The following is a 17,477-nucleotide window of genomic DNA, read 5'->3' on the forward strand; positions in this document are numbered from 1 at the left end:
ACTTTCCATCCACTGCATTTCAGAGGGGCCACATTTATTTGGCAGCTTTAGTTACTAGTTACATCTCAGGTGAAGATTTGACACATAATATAACAGGCTCTTAAAATACAATACATTGTTAAAGATGAAACCAGTGGTTTCCAACCTTTTTGGCTTTTGACGTCTTACAAAAAGCAGTGTGTAGTCGGGTCACATTTCAGATGTCTATGAGTTGTTAACAGCTCCACCAAGTAGTGATATTTTCCTATAACTTCTCACATGGTTTCATTTAAATAAATGCTCAAATGATCCGATATTTCACCAAATATCAAAAATTAGGGAAAAAGTCCAAAAACTGAAAACGGATTTGTGTATCAGAACTTTGTTTTTTATGTGGTGACCCTTTGGAGGGGCCCGACCCCAAGGCTGGGAACCACTGGACTAAACTAGGTAACTGTATAAGAAGTAGTTCAAACTAGCTACACCTCCAGCAGCTACAGTATTAATAATCTAATGATGTCATATATAATAATATATCAGTCAGAGGGGCAAAACAAGTACTTTTACTTTAATACTTCAAGTACATTTTGCTGCTAATACTTCTACTTAAGTAGGATTTTTCATGTCTTTTACTTGTAATGGAGTATTTTTACATTGCTGTATTGGTATTTTTAGTACTAAATCTGAGTAGTTCTTCCACCACGGCACTTATTTCCTTGTAATATTGGCTTCATTGGGAGCTCAACTGACTTTTGTCACATATAGAGTCACATTTTCTCCACACTTTTTATTATCAGCTAATCATTTGAGAAATATTTCACTCAAAAGCAGTGGCTGTGTCTCTCAGCTGTACCACCCTTAAGCCAATTGTCATCTGCTTATCATACCACACAATAATTCATAAGAAGCGATTGCTCCAAGTCACATTTTTTTTTGTGTTTTTAAAGGTTTTGCTGCATACTTGACATGTCTAAGCCAGCTTCTGTGTAACAAGTGGATATCTGAGATAAGATTTCTATCACTTCACAAGATTGTATATTCCTTTCAATTGCTGGAGGTACTTTACTGGGAAATGGCTACATGCCAGCTGATGCCATGGCCCTGCACATAGAAGATTTTAAATAGCTGATGAGCTGTTGGGTGGGAACCTCATTACCATCATTCCCCAATCTCTGCTGTGCTGAGATCAGTGTGTGCTTGTGAGTTGGGGTGAGATGCCAAATATCAACTGTGCATATGGTGTCATTTAATTTGTTCCACATGAGCTGGCTGACTGAAATGATTGTGGATACTTTTAGGCTTCAACTTCATCTTCATGGTTGTTATTCTATCTTTAACTTTTTTATCTCCTGTCATGCAAGTGTACCACTTTCACCTTTTTGACTCTGTGTCATGGATGCTACCCTGAGCAAGTCCAGTGTCAAACAAGAACTTTGTCCCCCTCTCCTGTAGCCCCAGGTCACTCACCTGTGTGCCCCGAGGTTAATGCAGCTGATGCCCAGGTTGTACCGAGACCTGATGAACCCCGGCTGCAGCTCTAGGGCTCGCGTATAAGCCTCCACAGCCTCCTCGCTCCGGTCCCCGTTCGCCAGCGTGGCCCCCAGGCGGTTCCATAACAAGTAGTCCTGGATGGGGTTGGTTGATGGATAAGTGATGTCATTCGGTTAAAGAGATAAACAGTTTTTTAGTTGAGTGTGATATGTGTTGTCAGATGCTGTCACCTTGATAATGTGGCTTACTGGAGAGATTCTCACTGTCATTTAGCCTGAATTAAAAACTCCTCAGGACTTTTCCAGTCTTAAATGCTTTCCATGTTTCAAAGACCTGACAAGTAGTGAACTGTGTCTTTAACAGAAAGGTGCAAGTGAAATAGAGCTGAATAATCTGGGTTGTTACACAACGACCTGCCTTGTATATGCAGGGACAGCATGACAAAGCAGAGTTAGAGCAGCAAGCTATAATTTGCGTTTTTTTAAATGCACAAACAACAAAGAAGTCTTTGGAGAATTACACAGCTCCCTGCTATAAAATAACCTAACAAGGGTAAATTAAGGAGAGCTGAGTTACATCACACACGGTGTCCTTGCCGTTGTTTCCCACCTGCAGGTAGACAGGTACATACAGAGGTCATGGTCTGCTACAGTATAGGGGCCCTTCATCTTTGGCTAAGCCTACCAGCGGGATATAATTATCTCCCTTTGTGTTCGGAGCTATTTTTCCAGCAGGGGAGTAGATATTACCAAGTCAAATGTGGGAGGTTGGATTTAACAGTGAGTAATATTCGTGGGACAGTGCTGGGAGGACAGACTGATTTGCATGAAGGAGATGCAGAGATGGAGGAAAAGTTTGTTATTGTATTTCTCTGTGTTAATTTTGTTGTTTTGTATCTGTTTAGGTGTCTGTGTAAATGTGGGTGCTCTAGATTTTGCTCTACTCTTTTGCTAGATCATGAGTGAGAGGCAAGCAGGAAGCTCCAGGTCTGAAAAATAAGGACAATGCAGAAGTGACCTAAACCTGCATTCTCTCTCTCTCATGGCAAACAGGGGGCGATTCCACTGGTTGCAAAAAGAAGTCCAATTGTATGGAAGTCTATGTGAAAATGACACTTCTAACTACTTCCTTGATTTACTACTAACTTGATTTATTACCTTGGTAAACACTTTCCTAATGACTTTATAGTCTCAATCACTAGTTCAAGTCTTATTCAATACAGCATGATGCTCATTTTGTAAATTATGGTTCCATTTAGAGTGAAATAGACAACAAAGCAAGGTATGCTTTAGGGTGTGGCTACCTTGTGATTGACAAGTTGCTACCACAGCGACAACGTTGGTTATGTATGTTATGTAATGCAGCTTCTGTCATTCATGGATGTATTATAAAAGCTGGATACCGGACCAAAAATGGTGCCCATTCAGTTCAATAAGAATTACTTGGCTGGTGCATATACCAAAAAAAGTTTCTAGTCTCCAGGTTTGCTTCCCTGTTGTGCAGCCCAATGAATATGCACGGTGGTGTCTCCCCCGCTGGCCCTGCCCACGAGTTCCTGCTCAGCCCATAGACTTTACATAGTGATGACGTCATGGATTTTTAAAATCGCTTTTCTCTGCTCAAGGAAAGTTTTATATATATAAAATGTCCATAGATCAAAAATTAATAATAGAAATAATTATTAATAATAAATGACCTTGTTTGCAGTTTGAGGTGTCCTGTCAACAGTTTTTTAGTTCACGTCATTTTTACAATGGTCTATGGGGAAAATGCTTTTTGGGCTGCAGGGGGATTTTTCGCTGCAATACCGCGCATGACCACTGGGAAAAATTGGCTGAAAGGCTGAAAAGTGGCGCCTTATTCAGCTCTTACAATACATCCATGCTGTCGTTGCACTGGCTCCTTGCACTGTCAATGGGCTGTCATTGGTCTGTGCTCTCTCAGCGGCTCAGTCGATGTGACGTATCTCCCGCTGTGCAGAGGATTGTGGGTCAGAATAGCCAGAAAAGCATGCTGGTATTTGGCATACTGCATTTGACATTCTATTTGTTAGAACATACTAAATGTTTTTCTGGCACACTAAACAGTATGGTAGTATGTAGTGGATCCTCGCATTTTGCTGTGATATTTTGATGTGCCTCATTGCATCTGTTGCATGAGCTGTCCCTTGATATTTTTGACTCCATCTCTCTAAGGATGTGTACATGCTTGAGGACTTCATGTCTGCTGTATGTGTTTGGGAAGATGTGACACATCAAGGTTTTCAAGTATGCACAGTACAGAGTGGTGTTGTGTGTCTCTGCATGTGTGCATGTCTTAGCAGATCATAGGCATCGTTTTTGTTTCTCAGAGGCAAAAACAGTTCGTTTACCAACGGACTAACCTTGGGATGCAGCATATATTATACAGATGATATTGTGCTTTTACTACAAAGTAAAATAAAATATGAAACAAAGTGTGACAGCCATAATATCTCGGTAAGTTAATATTAGTTGGCATAGCGAGATTATTATAAATAAATGTAAATGACTATCATTTTCTATTTTCAATGGAAAGATACAGTATATTCCATATATTGAGGTCTAATATATTAACATTCATTCGCTTTTATATTCACAATGTACTAGAGCAGCGACACTCTGTCGATTAATTGATTAGTCGATCAACAGAAACTTAATCAACTATTTTGATAATCGATTCATCATTCTGAGTCTCTCTCTCTTTTTTTTTTTTTTAGAAAAAAATGCTAAAATTCTCTGGTTCCAGCTTCTTAAGTTTGAATATTTTCTGATTTCCTTAGTCCTCTATGATAGTAATCTGAATATCTTTGGGTTGTGGACTGTTGTTCAGGACAAAGTAAGACATTTTAGGATACATTTTGGGCTCTGGGAAACAGTGATTGTCGGTTTTAATAATTTTCTGACTTCAACCAAGCAACTAATCAGTGAATTGAGAAATAATTAACAAATCAATGGATAATTAAAATACAATATACTATACACTACTGTATAGCACTAATACCCTCCTGTAAATTATTTATTTTTGCCTATTTATGTGCCAGTTACAATGATGATAATATAACTACATATCCTTGGAGAAACACTCAGTAGGAGAGCAACTGTTAACATAGTTTCACCATCATTATTGCAATATTTAACAATTAACATGAGAAGAGCTTCTCTTGTATTTATGAAATCATTGTGTTGGTACATGTCTCTCTGTAATGTAGCAGCCTATGAGAAGCCACCAGCTGGCTGAAAACTCGCATCCTTGGATTCCTACTGGGCAGAAATGAGCAGTAACAATTTAGCAAAATGTATCATCTGTGAATATCTGAATGAATCTCTGATCAGCCATAAATAATGTTTCATGAAAGGCACAGAGTTTACATCATTGGCATAATGCAGCGCCAGCTGGAGTCAACCAGCTGTCAAACATGTTGTCTCTGCATGGAAACCAGTGCAGCCCATGTGTTCATCAACCACAACTTACATCAGCCAGTCAGGCTTTGAGATCTGTGCCACTGAGACCTTTGTCCCCAGTACAGGGTCAGTGGCAGCAGATTCTCAAAATATGGACTGCTCAAAACCTAATAAAATGATAAACATCTAAGTATGTAAGAAAGAAGAAATATTTGAGGTGAACTGACTCAATGCCAATAACACATTACACAACACTCTCTCTTATATATCTCTTCTGTCCAATCTGCATGTTTGTGTGTGTGTCTGTGTGTCTGTGTGTGTGTGGGAGTGCGTACCTCAGGCCGTACTGACAGGGCCGTATTGAAGGCCTCCACAGCTTTGTTGAACTCGCTGCTGAGGTTGTAGAGCACCCCGAGGCCTGTCTGCAAATCCGGGTCGATGCTGTCAGAGTTGTGCTGAACTGCTTCCAGAAAGAGCTCCTTGGCCTCAGGCAGCAGAGAGCTGTGGACACACACATACACACATTCAGATAAGGATTAGTGTGACTTAAGGCTGCTGAGTGAGCGCTCTTAAGATTGCACAGTTATGATGTGCACTGTACTGCATGTCAACTTTTATTCAGTATAAGAGAGAGGGAGAGAGAGAGATTGGCATGAGGGTAAAAGAGAGATAAAACGAGGGAAGAGGAAAAGTAGGAGCAAGGACAATAGGCAGAGGGGGTTGTGTAAAAGAACTAGTAATACTGAGCCTGTGGGTTTTTGTTCAGTTTATTTAAATCAAGTATCTTGACAGAAATGTTCATTTAGTATCTTGAGTTATTGCAAACACTTATGATTTAGCACTGCAACTAACAATTATTGTAATTACTGAAGAATCATTTTGCTTATAAAATGTCAAAAAAAAGACAGCTAGTCAGCTGCTCTTGCCTCACTGGTCATTTTTGCAGCTGGCTAAAGATAAGCGTTGCCATTTGGGTTATGTTTTCATTTTCCACTAGGCCAGGCATAACAAAGGGGGTAAGGTAAAGGTAGAGAAGTAGAAGAAGTAGGGAGGAGGATTGCAGAGAAGAGTGAACAAGGAGGGTAAAGAGAAAGGGATAGAGAATGAGCAGCAGATATATAAAGGTAGATACTGCATGGATTAGAGGGAATACAACAGTAATTGGGATGTACCTGTATCTCTTCACATTGACTAGACGATTAATGATTTGATAAAGGGCTGTTTTAGCTTGGGAGCAGAATTAGGCCTTTTCAATCTGATATACCTAACAGCCTCATTTTTCTGGCTTAAGATAACACAGATGGTCTGCTTCCTACACCAGTAAAGAGTGTTTTGACAAGACAGATACGTGTAGCTCCATGTACGCTGTCTCGCCAGTGAAATTACACCAATACCAGCTGTGGTTGAGAGACCCTGAAATAAGTTTTTTGCTCGCTCTGACAAAGTAATTGCAGTTTAAGTAAAACAAATGAGAGTCTGAAACTGCTGGTAAAAATCTTGTTTAGTGTACAACCTGAAGCTCATGATATATGACATGTTTGTCAATCACTTAATAACACTAAGCTGTTAGAAAAGGCTGAAATTCTGGTCCAGCATGTCAATGTAGCTGCTGCAGATTATTGATGATTTTCTCCATGATACATTTGAGAACTACATCATCACCTTTTCTGGCAGTAAATAGTGGACAGCACAGATAAAATACTCAATCATGGTATATTTCATTTTTAATCACAACTGGTAATGCATGAAATATCATATCAAAATCAAATATTGCCATAAATCCTCCCAGGTCATTGATTTGCAACATTGCCCACTACAATCTGATACTACCAGAGATATTAAAGTGATGATTGGTATCGCACAGTATATTGCCGTACAACCCACTCTTATACCTAAACCTGCAAGAAGACCAAAACTCCACAAAAATCCAGAGTTAAAATAAATGGTCCTTGCTGTCTTCTGCTTCAACAAGGATTCTTTTAGTGAGGCTCATAAGTTTGTTGCAATGGCTTTGCCTGCTTGCCAACAAAAGAAGACTTCCAGGTTTGTTACAGATGCATGGACACTGGAGATCCAAGAAAACACTGGACATTTTCAGCAAAATGTGCCCCAGACAAATTCAGTTTGATATATGAAGTCCTGTCTGTTGCTTAAACATAGTGGTCTTTAGTTAAAAGGACCACACAAGTCTTCAACTTTCTGCCTACTCCGTCTAAATACTCTACCTTTCGTGTCTTCCCATGTTGGGAGCATGAGACATCCTACGTTGGGAGTTAGGGGATTCCACCAGGTGGGTCTTGCCCTTCAGCAGGTGCTTGTACTTTGGATTGTGTCGCAGCCAGCGGAGCAGGGCCTCGCAGGCGTCGTAGCGCATACCGGTGTTGGTCAGACTGACTGCCAAAGCCATGAGGGCCTGAAGGTTGTTGGGGTGGAGCTCCAAACACCTGGATGGAGACAGGATGCGGACAGAGGTGGTGTAAGGTGTGCACTTCAAAGAGAAATCTAGATTTGACAGACATTAATTGGGGCAGGTCAAAGCAAAGGAACATCAGGTGGAGGCTAATGATTTCTGGGTCAGGATGGGTGAACTGCACCTCTCCTGCTCTGCCTCTGCATCGGAAGGCCAGGTTTGCATGCTGCCCTCAGCAGCAGGGTCAGACGATTTGCATTCGGTTTGCATTTAGCAAAAAATGCCCTTGGTGATTGTCCAGGAGCTACACATGGAAAGTGTGTTTGTAGTGAGTGCTAAGGTTATGTCACTGATTATATCACGTGGACGACTGCCACTAAGATCTACGCTGGCCTTTGTAATTGAAAAGGGGAGAAAGGCAGCACTGTGCTGGATGAAGAACTTGGATTAGTTAGGGCAGAGGCCACAAGATTTAGCTTTCATCAAGATAATTTTCAAGCCAGATTTGCTACAGCTGATGTGCCAACTTCCTTAAAACCCTGATAATCTCAGTCAAACTAAATTATTTCAGTCCTGAAGGTGAGAGTTATATAAACTTTGGTTCAAGCAACTCACATCCACTGTACACTTACATTCTTTGTGCAAAACATTTAGCTTACTGTGCATGCAAAAGTCAAAAATGCAAATAGAAATTAAAATAATCCAGATTTTTATTGTTTTTCTTAAGTAAGATTCACTGGACAACCACGTTTTCCAGGGACAAACTCAGATTTGGAAGATTTGTTGTATACAGAATTGAACTGCCATTAAAAACCACATAAAATAATTAGAAATCTGTCACATTTTTATCTTCTCCGTTACTCACAGCAAATCAGAAAAAAGGAAACATGTTTCTGAAAGTAAAGCATAAAATAACCATGACAAAAGACGACAAATCTAAGCAAAGGTTCTATTAGAAAATATGAGCCTAACAAATGTCTATTTATAATATCATATTAAGTTGCATGAAATAGAGCAGGATAACATGATGAGTGCCATCTGAAGTGTTGCCAGTGTAGCAACGACAGGACTAATGCCAGGTAAACATCAAATCTCACTTCATACCAAAGCACCCCCTACACAGATGGAGCTATTACATAATAAACAGACTAAATGTACACCATGCAAACTACCTGAGATCTGCATGGTATTTCAGACTATGCAGTAGTCCGTTGGATTAAATGAGAGTCTAGCAAAAACTGAAAAGTAATTTATTTGACTTCTTTGTAATCCCATTTACATGGGACAGCAATTGAATGTTTTTTTTAGTATTTTTTTATTTCCACAGAATGGGCCTCATGAGGCTCTGAGAAAAGGAAGGATGCTTTTTCCTGAATGGCTGTATTTTATGTTTTCATTTGACTTGTCAGTGTTCACATTTACAGATTGGTGCAATTTCTGGCTTCAGCAGTGTTATGAATGAAAGTGGGCCACCTCCCATTGTGGACTGTTCATACCCTGACTGTGCAATCACCATCCAGGTGGGGTGTCTCTATTTTAAGAATAACAATCGCAGAATATTTCCTTCCAATTGTTGGTTTAAGAACTTAAATAACAGTTACATAAAATGGTGATGGTGGTTGTTTTGGGAGGGGAAGTCTTTACATCAGACTTTTGAGGGGGTTTTTTTTGTTGTTGCTGCTGTTGCTGAATATACTGCCATCAGAAGGTTCATTGAAACCTCTCATTTTATTTGCTGGGCTTCACCTTTTAACACAACATTTCCACTTGTGCAAATGGTGTCCACGAGCTGTAACAGCTGACAACTCCACCACGCTTGAGACGAATTTCGAGTGGGAATCTGATGCAGTTGTTTGTTCTTACCTCTGGAGGGAGACAATTGCTGACTGCTCATTCTCATTTTCAGCCTGGGTGGTTCCCAACACTTGCCAAGCCTGCAGGGAAACAAAATACAGGTAACAGTAAACAGCAGGGTGGAAACCTGGACTCCACAGCCGGTTTTCTCAAGGGGCTGAAACTCAGCTACAGTGGTTTAGCATCGTCTGTCAGGCACAATGCGAGGGAACTGGCGACGGTGTTTCTGGCAGAATGCCACAGAGGAGCTGCAGTGCATTTAAACATTCAGAACTCCAACGAATGTGAAACTTTTATGAGGTCAAACTAGGCCGCATGCAATTATGATTAAAAATTGGTGGCGTTTAGCTGGGAGGTTTGTCCTCAAATACTCTTAACACACTAACCCAAACACACTTATGCTAGATACTCTTTAAGATGTTTGAATCATTCAGGCAACAGAAAGCAATTTGTTAATGAATTCAACTGTCTGAGAGGATTCACTGCTGTTTTTCTTTTTAGAATTGAAATGATAATTGAGGTATCTCAATGAGATAATGAGATGAGAACTTTGTATTTTGAGCTTGAAGTTAATTAGTTGACCATTAACTATTTTGATAATTGATTAATTGTTTGATCAACACCAAACATCCAGCTTCTCAAATGTGAGGATTTGCTGCTTTTCTTTGTCTTGTATGACAGCAAACTGAATTTCTTTGGGCAAGACATTCAAAGACGTCACTTTGGCCTCTAGTAAACTGTGCTGGGCATTTGTCATTATTTTCTGACACACGTCATAAAATGATTGACCGTTTATGCAGGAGATTAATCTATAATGAAAAGATTATTGGTTGCTGCCTAATATTTATCAAGGAATTGAGTATGTAATATATATATATTTCACCTGATAATAAAAATTAGAGCCACAACTAACATTTTTTTAAATTACTGATTAATCTGCATCTAATCTCTTTCTCAATTAATTTATTAGTTGTTTTGTTTATAACAGATTTGCTGTTTATGTCAGAAAATATTAAATTAGCAATGAAATAAAACATGACTCACATAATTAATTGCTTATCAAAATAGTTGCAGATTAATTTCTGTTGTTCAGCTAAAGGAATAATTGACTAATTGCTCTCAGCTCTGATGAATAATGTTGAGTTTTTGTTCTGTGAATGTGATTGTGTGGCATGGTGGTTTAATTCTGTGCGCACAGAAGGGGAGCACAAAGAAAAAAGTACTCTTGATCAGAAGAGGGCAATGATATACAATGATATAACTAACCTAGAATCTAAAATGTGAGATTATGAGATTACTCCTCTGTATTTTGTCTCTGTAAGGGCACACTTAATAACCTGTTCTAAAGCTAATCTCTGCAGATGCTTTTCCACTCTTTGAAATGAGGGGCGAAATTATTTCTGAATGATTCAGAGGTCTTCGCAGTGGGGCAATAAGCCACTAAGCACCCTTGGAGGAATTTTGGAATCGTATTAGTTCCATACACTGCGGGATAATCCTCTCCTTGGAATAACTGGCACATTTCTGTATATTCCAGGGGAATCCGAATGTACTTTGTGTGAAGGCTTTGCTCTTTCAGCCTGCAAAGAGGTCACTTCTTTTGAAATGGGGAGAATACAAATAGGAGAAAAAACCTGCGGAATGAGTTATTATTCAGCTCACTGGCCAAATGGGAATTCTCATCAAGAGTATGCGAATAAGTTGTGTATTTTTGCTACAGTAAACAACTCTTAACAAGAAGAAAAAATATCCTGTGCCCTCTATAGGCAATCAGTGTCTAGCCTGTGGGTACTGCCTACTAAATCTGCTTCACACAGCCTGTGGTCAGTGAGGCATTCTTCCTCTTCTCTCAACATGAGGTGGAGTTGGATTAAGCCTTTAGTTTGCACTGAAAACCTAACTACGTCAGTCAAGTCGACCGGTGCTTGACTGTACATTTAATGTTTGTAACTCTCTTTTCCTTTTGAAAATACACACCCAGCTGTAAATATGAATGTCTCCATGGTCAACTTCCCTGATTAAATAAGGAAAAAATATAATATGTATGTGTTAACATGTGTGTGTGTACTAAGTGAATTCACCTCTGAATCATGAGGGTCCTGCAAGACAGCTGCTTCCAGCAAAAGCACAGCGTTTGGCAAGTCTCCCTCTCGAGACTTCTTTAGTCCCTCTTCAAATGCGTTAGGCAAGTCCTTATAAGGATTATCTGTGTGGAAGTAGTAACCCTGTCAGCAAAAAAAAAAAAAAAGATAACAAAAAAATAGGGACAGTGGCAATGTCAGTTTCTCTCTCCCATATTCAAATGCAAACCAGGGCTACTGTCATGTGCTGTATGTTTAAGCAAAGCTCCAGCAGCAGGAATCGATCTTTTCTGCTTCACATCAAACCTGGACTGAGCTCCCCAGGGTTTGCCTGTTCTCTTTAAATGTTAAACTTTGCATTTTCAAACTGTGATTACCCTGGTGTGTTGATGCCGCTTTGAGCAAGACGACTTTGAAACAGTTTTTTCTTTAAGAACTAGCTCTGCACTGGGATCAATCAGAGAGCCCAGAAGTCTGATCTTCTAGATCAGGTCAGCTGATTGGTGTAGTATAGCTCAGCCATATGGTCTCAGTCCTTTGAAACATATCCATTTATTATAAAATATTTATTTTCATCTATATTTATGGAGATGCTACACAGATTCGATAGACTGTAGGCTATTCCAAAATGTTGAAGAATATAACATGTTTTCAATGATTTTGTTACCCAAGGACTTGAATTCCACGGTACACTTCAGAGCTCTGAATGACAACTAGAGCTCAGCTCCACTGCATTATGATTGCTTTAACTCAAAGGATACCACAAGCAGCTTCTGTTTTCTCTGGATGTACTGTAGCTTACTGCTGTTAACTTGTATTTTACTCTCAGGTTTCAATTTTTAATTTCTTGGAGAAAAGTCCACAGCCAACAACAGGTTTTGATCCTCTCACCAAACTCTTGCCGAAAGTTTGGTGAGAGGATCAAAACCTCTCTCGTGTCTGTGCATTAAGTATGAGGCTAGTGCCAGGAGACAGTAAGCTTAGCTTAGCATAAAGACTGGAAACAGGGGGAAATGGTTAGCTACCTGAGCTAGCTATCTCCAAAGTTAAAAAGAAAATCTGCCTATAAACACCTCTAAAGTTCACTGATCAAAACATTATTTGTTTAACATGTACACAAACAGAAAAAGGTGGTTTTACAGGGAGTTGTGTGACCTTCTAGAGTGAGTCTCCACTGGTTGACTGATGACAAGATTAGCTAAAGGTAACATTAAAATAATGTTTTTTTAATAATAATGTTTTAATTAGTGAGCTTTAGAGGTGCTAGTAAATGAAGTGGACGAAGCTAGGCTAGCTGTTTTCTCTTGCTTACAGTCTTTATGCTAAGCTAAGCTAAGCTAATTACCTGCTGGCTTTAGCTTCCGTCCTAACAAACAGACATGAGAGCAGTATCAATCCTCTCGTCTAACTCATCTAAATTGGCAAATTTATGAATCAAGAAGCTTATTGTTTTAAAAAATAAACCCTATTTAATAGAGTTACAGTACAGGCAGGTGTATTTTTAAATAAAATATTAAATCAAAAGTACAGTAAAAATACTTTGTGTCACTTTTTTCTAACATTGTATAACTTGAACAGGCATTCAACTGTACAGAGAATGACAGTACTTAATATATTCTTGTATAGCTGATTGTTACATTAACTGTATATAATAGTGACCTTCTCATGTGGAGAGACAGAGGAGGGAATCTGTGCTTGTTCGTTCTCCGTAAGCCAGTTCCGTCGAGCAAGCTCTTCCCACTCTGCCTGCATCTTATCCCAGAACTCGGTATCCGACTACAGACAACAGAGAGAGTGTGAGGGACGCAATCAGAAGAAGGGGGGTGGATAGATGTGGGAGGGGGGGGGGGGGGGGGGTGTGAAGGAAGGGAGAGAGAGAGAGAGAGAGGAGGGAATGAGTGATTAGTGCACATGAGACCAAAAGCTGTTGCAATTTCCCATCGTCCTACAGCTGGAAATGTCACATCTGTCCGGCTCACTGGCTAGCCATAACATATGGACTCCTCACTTCTGATGAATCATTACATTTACAAGTCGAGGCAGAAATTAAAGGCACAATCCGCACTTCAAATGCAAACAAATCAAACAAAACAAAATAAACATGATTAGAACCCACTGTCTCTTGCAAATTGACAGGTCTTTTTAAAATGCTAATTAATACAAGACTGCAACTAAGTCTTGAGCATTATTTTTTTCTGATGCGGTTAAAGTTGATTTTACGTCATGTTTAAGTACAGCTGGTAACCAGGTCTGTATTTTCAGATGATGGTCTGTTAAGAAATGCATAAAATACTAATGTTTCATCTGTAGCATAAACTTTTTAATCAGGCCTGTGAACAGACTTCACATTTATGTGGTCGAAAATGTCGCATCAGGGCTTTAAAGTCACTATTAGCTTGACATATGAACTGTCATTTGCTGGCATTTCAATTAGCTGACAGAAGCCTTGAAGGTTATCATGGATGAATAACCTCAGTTGAATATGCCAATCCACATCCTGGAATAGCTTTTCATTTTCAGTCTGACAAGAAACCAAAGCCTGTAGAGTGAACCTATTAGATACAAGCTTATGTTAGTCATTTCATTTCTTCAAACAACCTGCATCGTTTCAAATGAATCTTGAAATCGTTTGGTACGCAACTTCTATTTTCTTTGCCCACAATGTATACACAGATAATATGGTGTCTTAATGTAATGTGATTTGATGGCATCCTTCCAGTAAATAGCAAACAGCTGAAACAAATGGGTTTTACTTGTAAAAACAGCAAATTTGCACAAAAACATTGCCAGTTTGAAATATTCTGCTGATGCTCCTCTATGATCAACAACATGGAGAAACTGTTAGTGTCACCTTATTGTTGCTCAGTGGGTCAGTAAAAAGAAGAGGTCAAGAGAAGAGAAGGAGATACTTGCTAAAAAGAAAACAGGGCACATTTCCAAATTCCAAATTGTTGTGCACTTCAGCAATCAACAGTACCGAGTGTCTGGAAGAGCCTCCGCTGTGCAACTATCTGTTCTAATCATAGTAATGTTGCCTCATTTCATAACTTAAGAACACTGGAGAAATTGTTCATTTGTGCTTTGCCTCAAACGCAGGGTTTGAATCAGGTTAGCCAGGCAAATACGAAGGCCAGATCAGACCAGATGAGTAATTTGGAAAAGATGCAGTCAAAAGGCAAAGCAAAGTGAAGAGCAGCTCGAAGAAATATAATCATGAGTTGCTGTCAGAATATGAGTCAGACATATAATTTTCCTCTTCAGTGTGATTGTTTATTGTGATGGCACAGGATAATAGTTGTGTCTTAACATGAAAGATTAAGTTGTTTCTATGTAGTTACAGCATGTAACTTGTATTTGAATTGCACTCATACTATGAAACTCGCTGTATAATTCTGAAAATATATAAACATCAAACATAATTTTCTTAACTGCCATTCTGAATATATTAATGAATTCCCATGGATTGGCTCTTGTACAGCACAAAGTGCCACCATATCAAATGTTTGTATGTTTTTCTTTTTTATTAGTGCCCTTTTCAGTTCTTTTAATCAGGCAACATGGCGTCTCCTTTCGTTATTTTGCTGATGACACCCAGTTTAACCTCACATTCAAGGCAAATTAATTATTTTTGTGTGTGTCCTGCATAATTGGTTAACATCAAAAACAAAATTTAATAAATGTTCCATTTTTTGATTAAGATAAAACTTTTGAGTCCAATCTGTTCTTGTTCAGTAAACACATCATCCAGTCTGCCTCCAAGAACTGAGGAGTCTGATTACATCTAAGCCTTCATTATGAAAAAACCATGGCTGAACAGGTTTTTCCATTTCAGAAACAAAATGCTAAAATTAGATCCATCATGAATTTTAGTGAGGATTATACGTGCCTTTTATCTCTTCTCACTTTGACTAGTGCAACACTCCGTTCAGCTGCCTTTGCCAAGAAGAGTTGAAACAGCTTCACTGTGTTCGGAAAGCTGCATCAAGGGATTTAACTAAAATTATGAAACAGGACCACACAGTATCTTTCCTGTTTTAGCGTATCTGAACTATTTATTTTAGAGGTGATTTAGAGGTCTGTGTGGACTTTAAAAAAAAAATTAACTTTTAATTCTTAGAAATGCTATAGTGAACTCCTATGTAATGAAACATTTATTAAGACCTTTCAAGCACACAATGTTGTTACTGTTCTGCAAACATAAGATAGCAGACTCCTATTTATTGTCTAACATCATCAAAAAACAGACTGCAGTTGCAAATAGTGACCTCCAGGGAGCACTGCAGTGACAAATTATCTTTTTCACAAATATTACTGCTAACAGATTAGAGTGGAGAATATGCTATACAGAAATATACAGCCAGATGACATGTTGAGAACACTGCTTGTTTTTCTGTCCTCATCATATCTACATCGTGGTAAAAATGTAGGCACAGTTCTTTAGTATCATACAGCACTGTCACTACAGATACAGTTAACGTCATGCCTGTTTTTAATGTAAAAGTTGTCTCCATCCAATCGTCACAGTGTCTTTTTTTCTAGTTGGCTGAGTCCATGATTCATGTTTGTCCTCTCGTCATAGGCAGAGCAAACCGGGAAGAATAATGCCAAACAGAGCAGAACAGCCTCTTGTGACTGACTTATCAAGTCCTCTACAGTCAGAAACTCATCAGTAGATGACAGGACTGTGTACAGTGTGTGTGTAGAGACACTGTTGGAGGGGAGCGGGGTCAGAAAGATCTACTGTAAGAGAGCGTGTGTCTGTGTCAAAGGTCTTCTCATCTCCACAACTCAGTGGCTCGTGACTGACATGGAGGCCATAGTGTGGCCCCTGATGGTGAGAGATGGCGGGTAATTGCAGGCTGTGGACTCTCACACAAATTGCCTGAAGGTGAGTCTCCATGGTCGCCTCTGTCAGGAAGTGCAATCTCAGAGTTCCTGAGATGGTGGTGGGGCTGGAAAAGTCATTGATGTCATGTGACTGTGCATCAGAACATGTGACAGCAGGAGCTTTTTAGTGTAACTGTTCACATGTAGAAACAGTGTCAGCACTCTACTGGGAACCTATTAGAGGTTCTCATTGTATGGATTTATTAACACACTAACAGTGGTAGAAAGTAATCAAGAAATGTACTTAAGTACAATTCCCAGATACTTGTAGTTTAGTTTTTCCATTCAATGCTGCTTTATACTTCCGCTCCACTACATTTCAGGGTCAAATATTTTCATTTTTACACAATTACAGTTATTTGACAGCTGTAGTTACTTTTTACTTTGCATATTAGATTTTAAAAACCTATAATGAGCATATAAAATGATACACCATTATAAATTACTCAACAGTATATAAAATAGTAATAATCTCAGCCAGCTAACATAAAATGCTTTATAAAGTACATGTTGATGCTTCAGTAATACCAATTATATTATAATAAGACACTTTAAAAGGGTCCACTCTGCAAAATATGTAGCTACATTTATTCTTGATTGTTAAAGAACATTTTGCAATTCTGTATTTTTACTTAAGTCAAATTTTGGATGTAGGACTTTTAATGACGTGTTTTTACATTTTAATATTGCTACTTAAAATGAATACTTATTCCACCCCTTCACACATATAATATCAAAGTGGATTAAAATAAAGATTTTTTTCTTTACTGGCAGTCTCCATTAACCCACAGACATTGATGTCACAAACATATTTTGGTACAAAAGACAATCGTGCCAAGACAGTATATTGGACCTTACAGTTAAACTGTGATAATTCAAAGAGTAACCTTGCAATGTACTGTATATGATGCTCAAGAGGTTTTTATCCCTACAAAAAGTCATGTGACCAGCAGTTCCAAATGGGCCCTACGGCAAAATCGCTGCACAGCCCAGCGCTGTTCCTACCCTCTAGCACTCTTCAGCTTCATGCTCATGTGATTGGTTCTCACGCTAGAGCAACTGTACTTATTTACATAATACAGCTTACATTTTATTCTCATTATTTCCCATTGTATGGTGGGTTTGTATTTGCACTGTGACCTAGTCCATCATTTCGTTAATTGTGTTTCGCAGTCAGTTGTTTACGTTGTGAAACCCATCTGGTGTGTAACTTGTCCGCCCCCTAATCGCACCATGGATGACAACAAATTGCTTGCAGAATTAAAATGGAGTAAATATATGGACGTTGTTTTTAAATGACAATAAATATAGTCATATTTCTATATAACGCTGTGAAGGGTGTTTTTCACACTG

The 17,477-nt window shown here is 38.9% G+C and overlaps 1 protein-coding gene across 3 annotated transcripts in view; it reads right to left on the bottom strand.

The window, feature by feature from the left end:
- Positions 1–17,477, bottom strand: part of pex5la (peroxisomal biogenesis factor 5-like a) — a 100,197-nt gene that overhangs the window by 9,547 nt on the left and 73,173 nt on the right. For all 3 annotated transcript variants that reach the window (XM_044362105.1, XM_044362104.1, XM_044362106.1), the window contains 6 exons: positions 12,897–13,013; positions 11,238–11,381; positions 9,166–9,236; positions 7,118–7,336; positions 5,228–5,393; positions 1,447–1,604 (listed from right to left, as the gene is read on the bottom strand). In XM_044362105.1, the coding sequence (XP_044218040.1) occupies positions 1,447–1,604; positions 5,228–5,393; positions 7,118–7,336; positions 9,166–9,236; positions 11,238–11,381; positions 12,897–13,013 (875 nt within the window). The remainder of the gene's footprint in view (positions 1–1,446; positions 1,605–5,227; positions 5,394–7,117; positions 7,337–9,165; positions 9,237–11,237; positions 11,382–12,896; positions 13,014–17,477) is intronic.

The sequence above is a fragment of the Thunnus albacares genome, chromosome 9 (assembly GCF_914725855.1).
Source record: "Thunnus albacares chromosome 9, fThuAlb1.1, whole genome shotgun sequence".
Taxonomy (NCBI): domain Eukaryota; kingdom Metazoa; phylum Chordata; class Actinopteri; order Scombriformes; family Scombridae; genus Thunnus; species Thunnus albacares.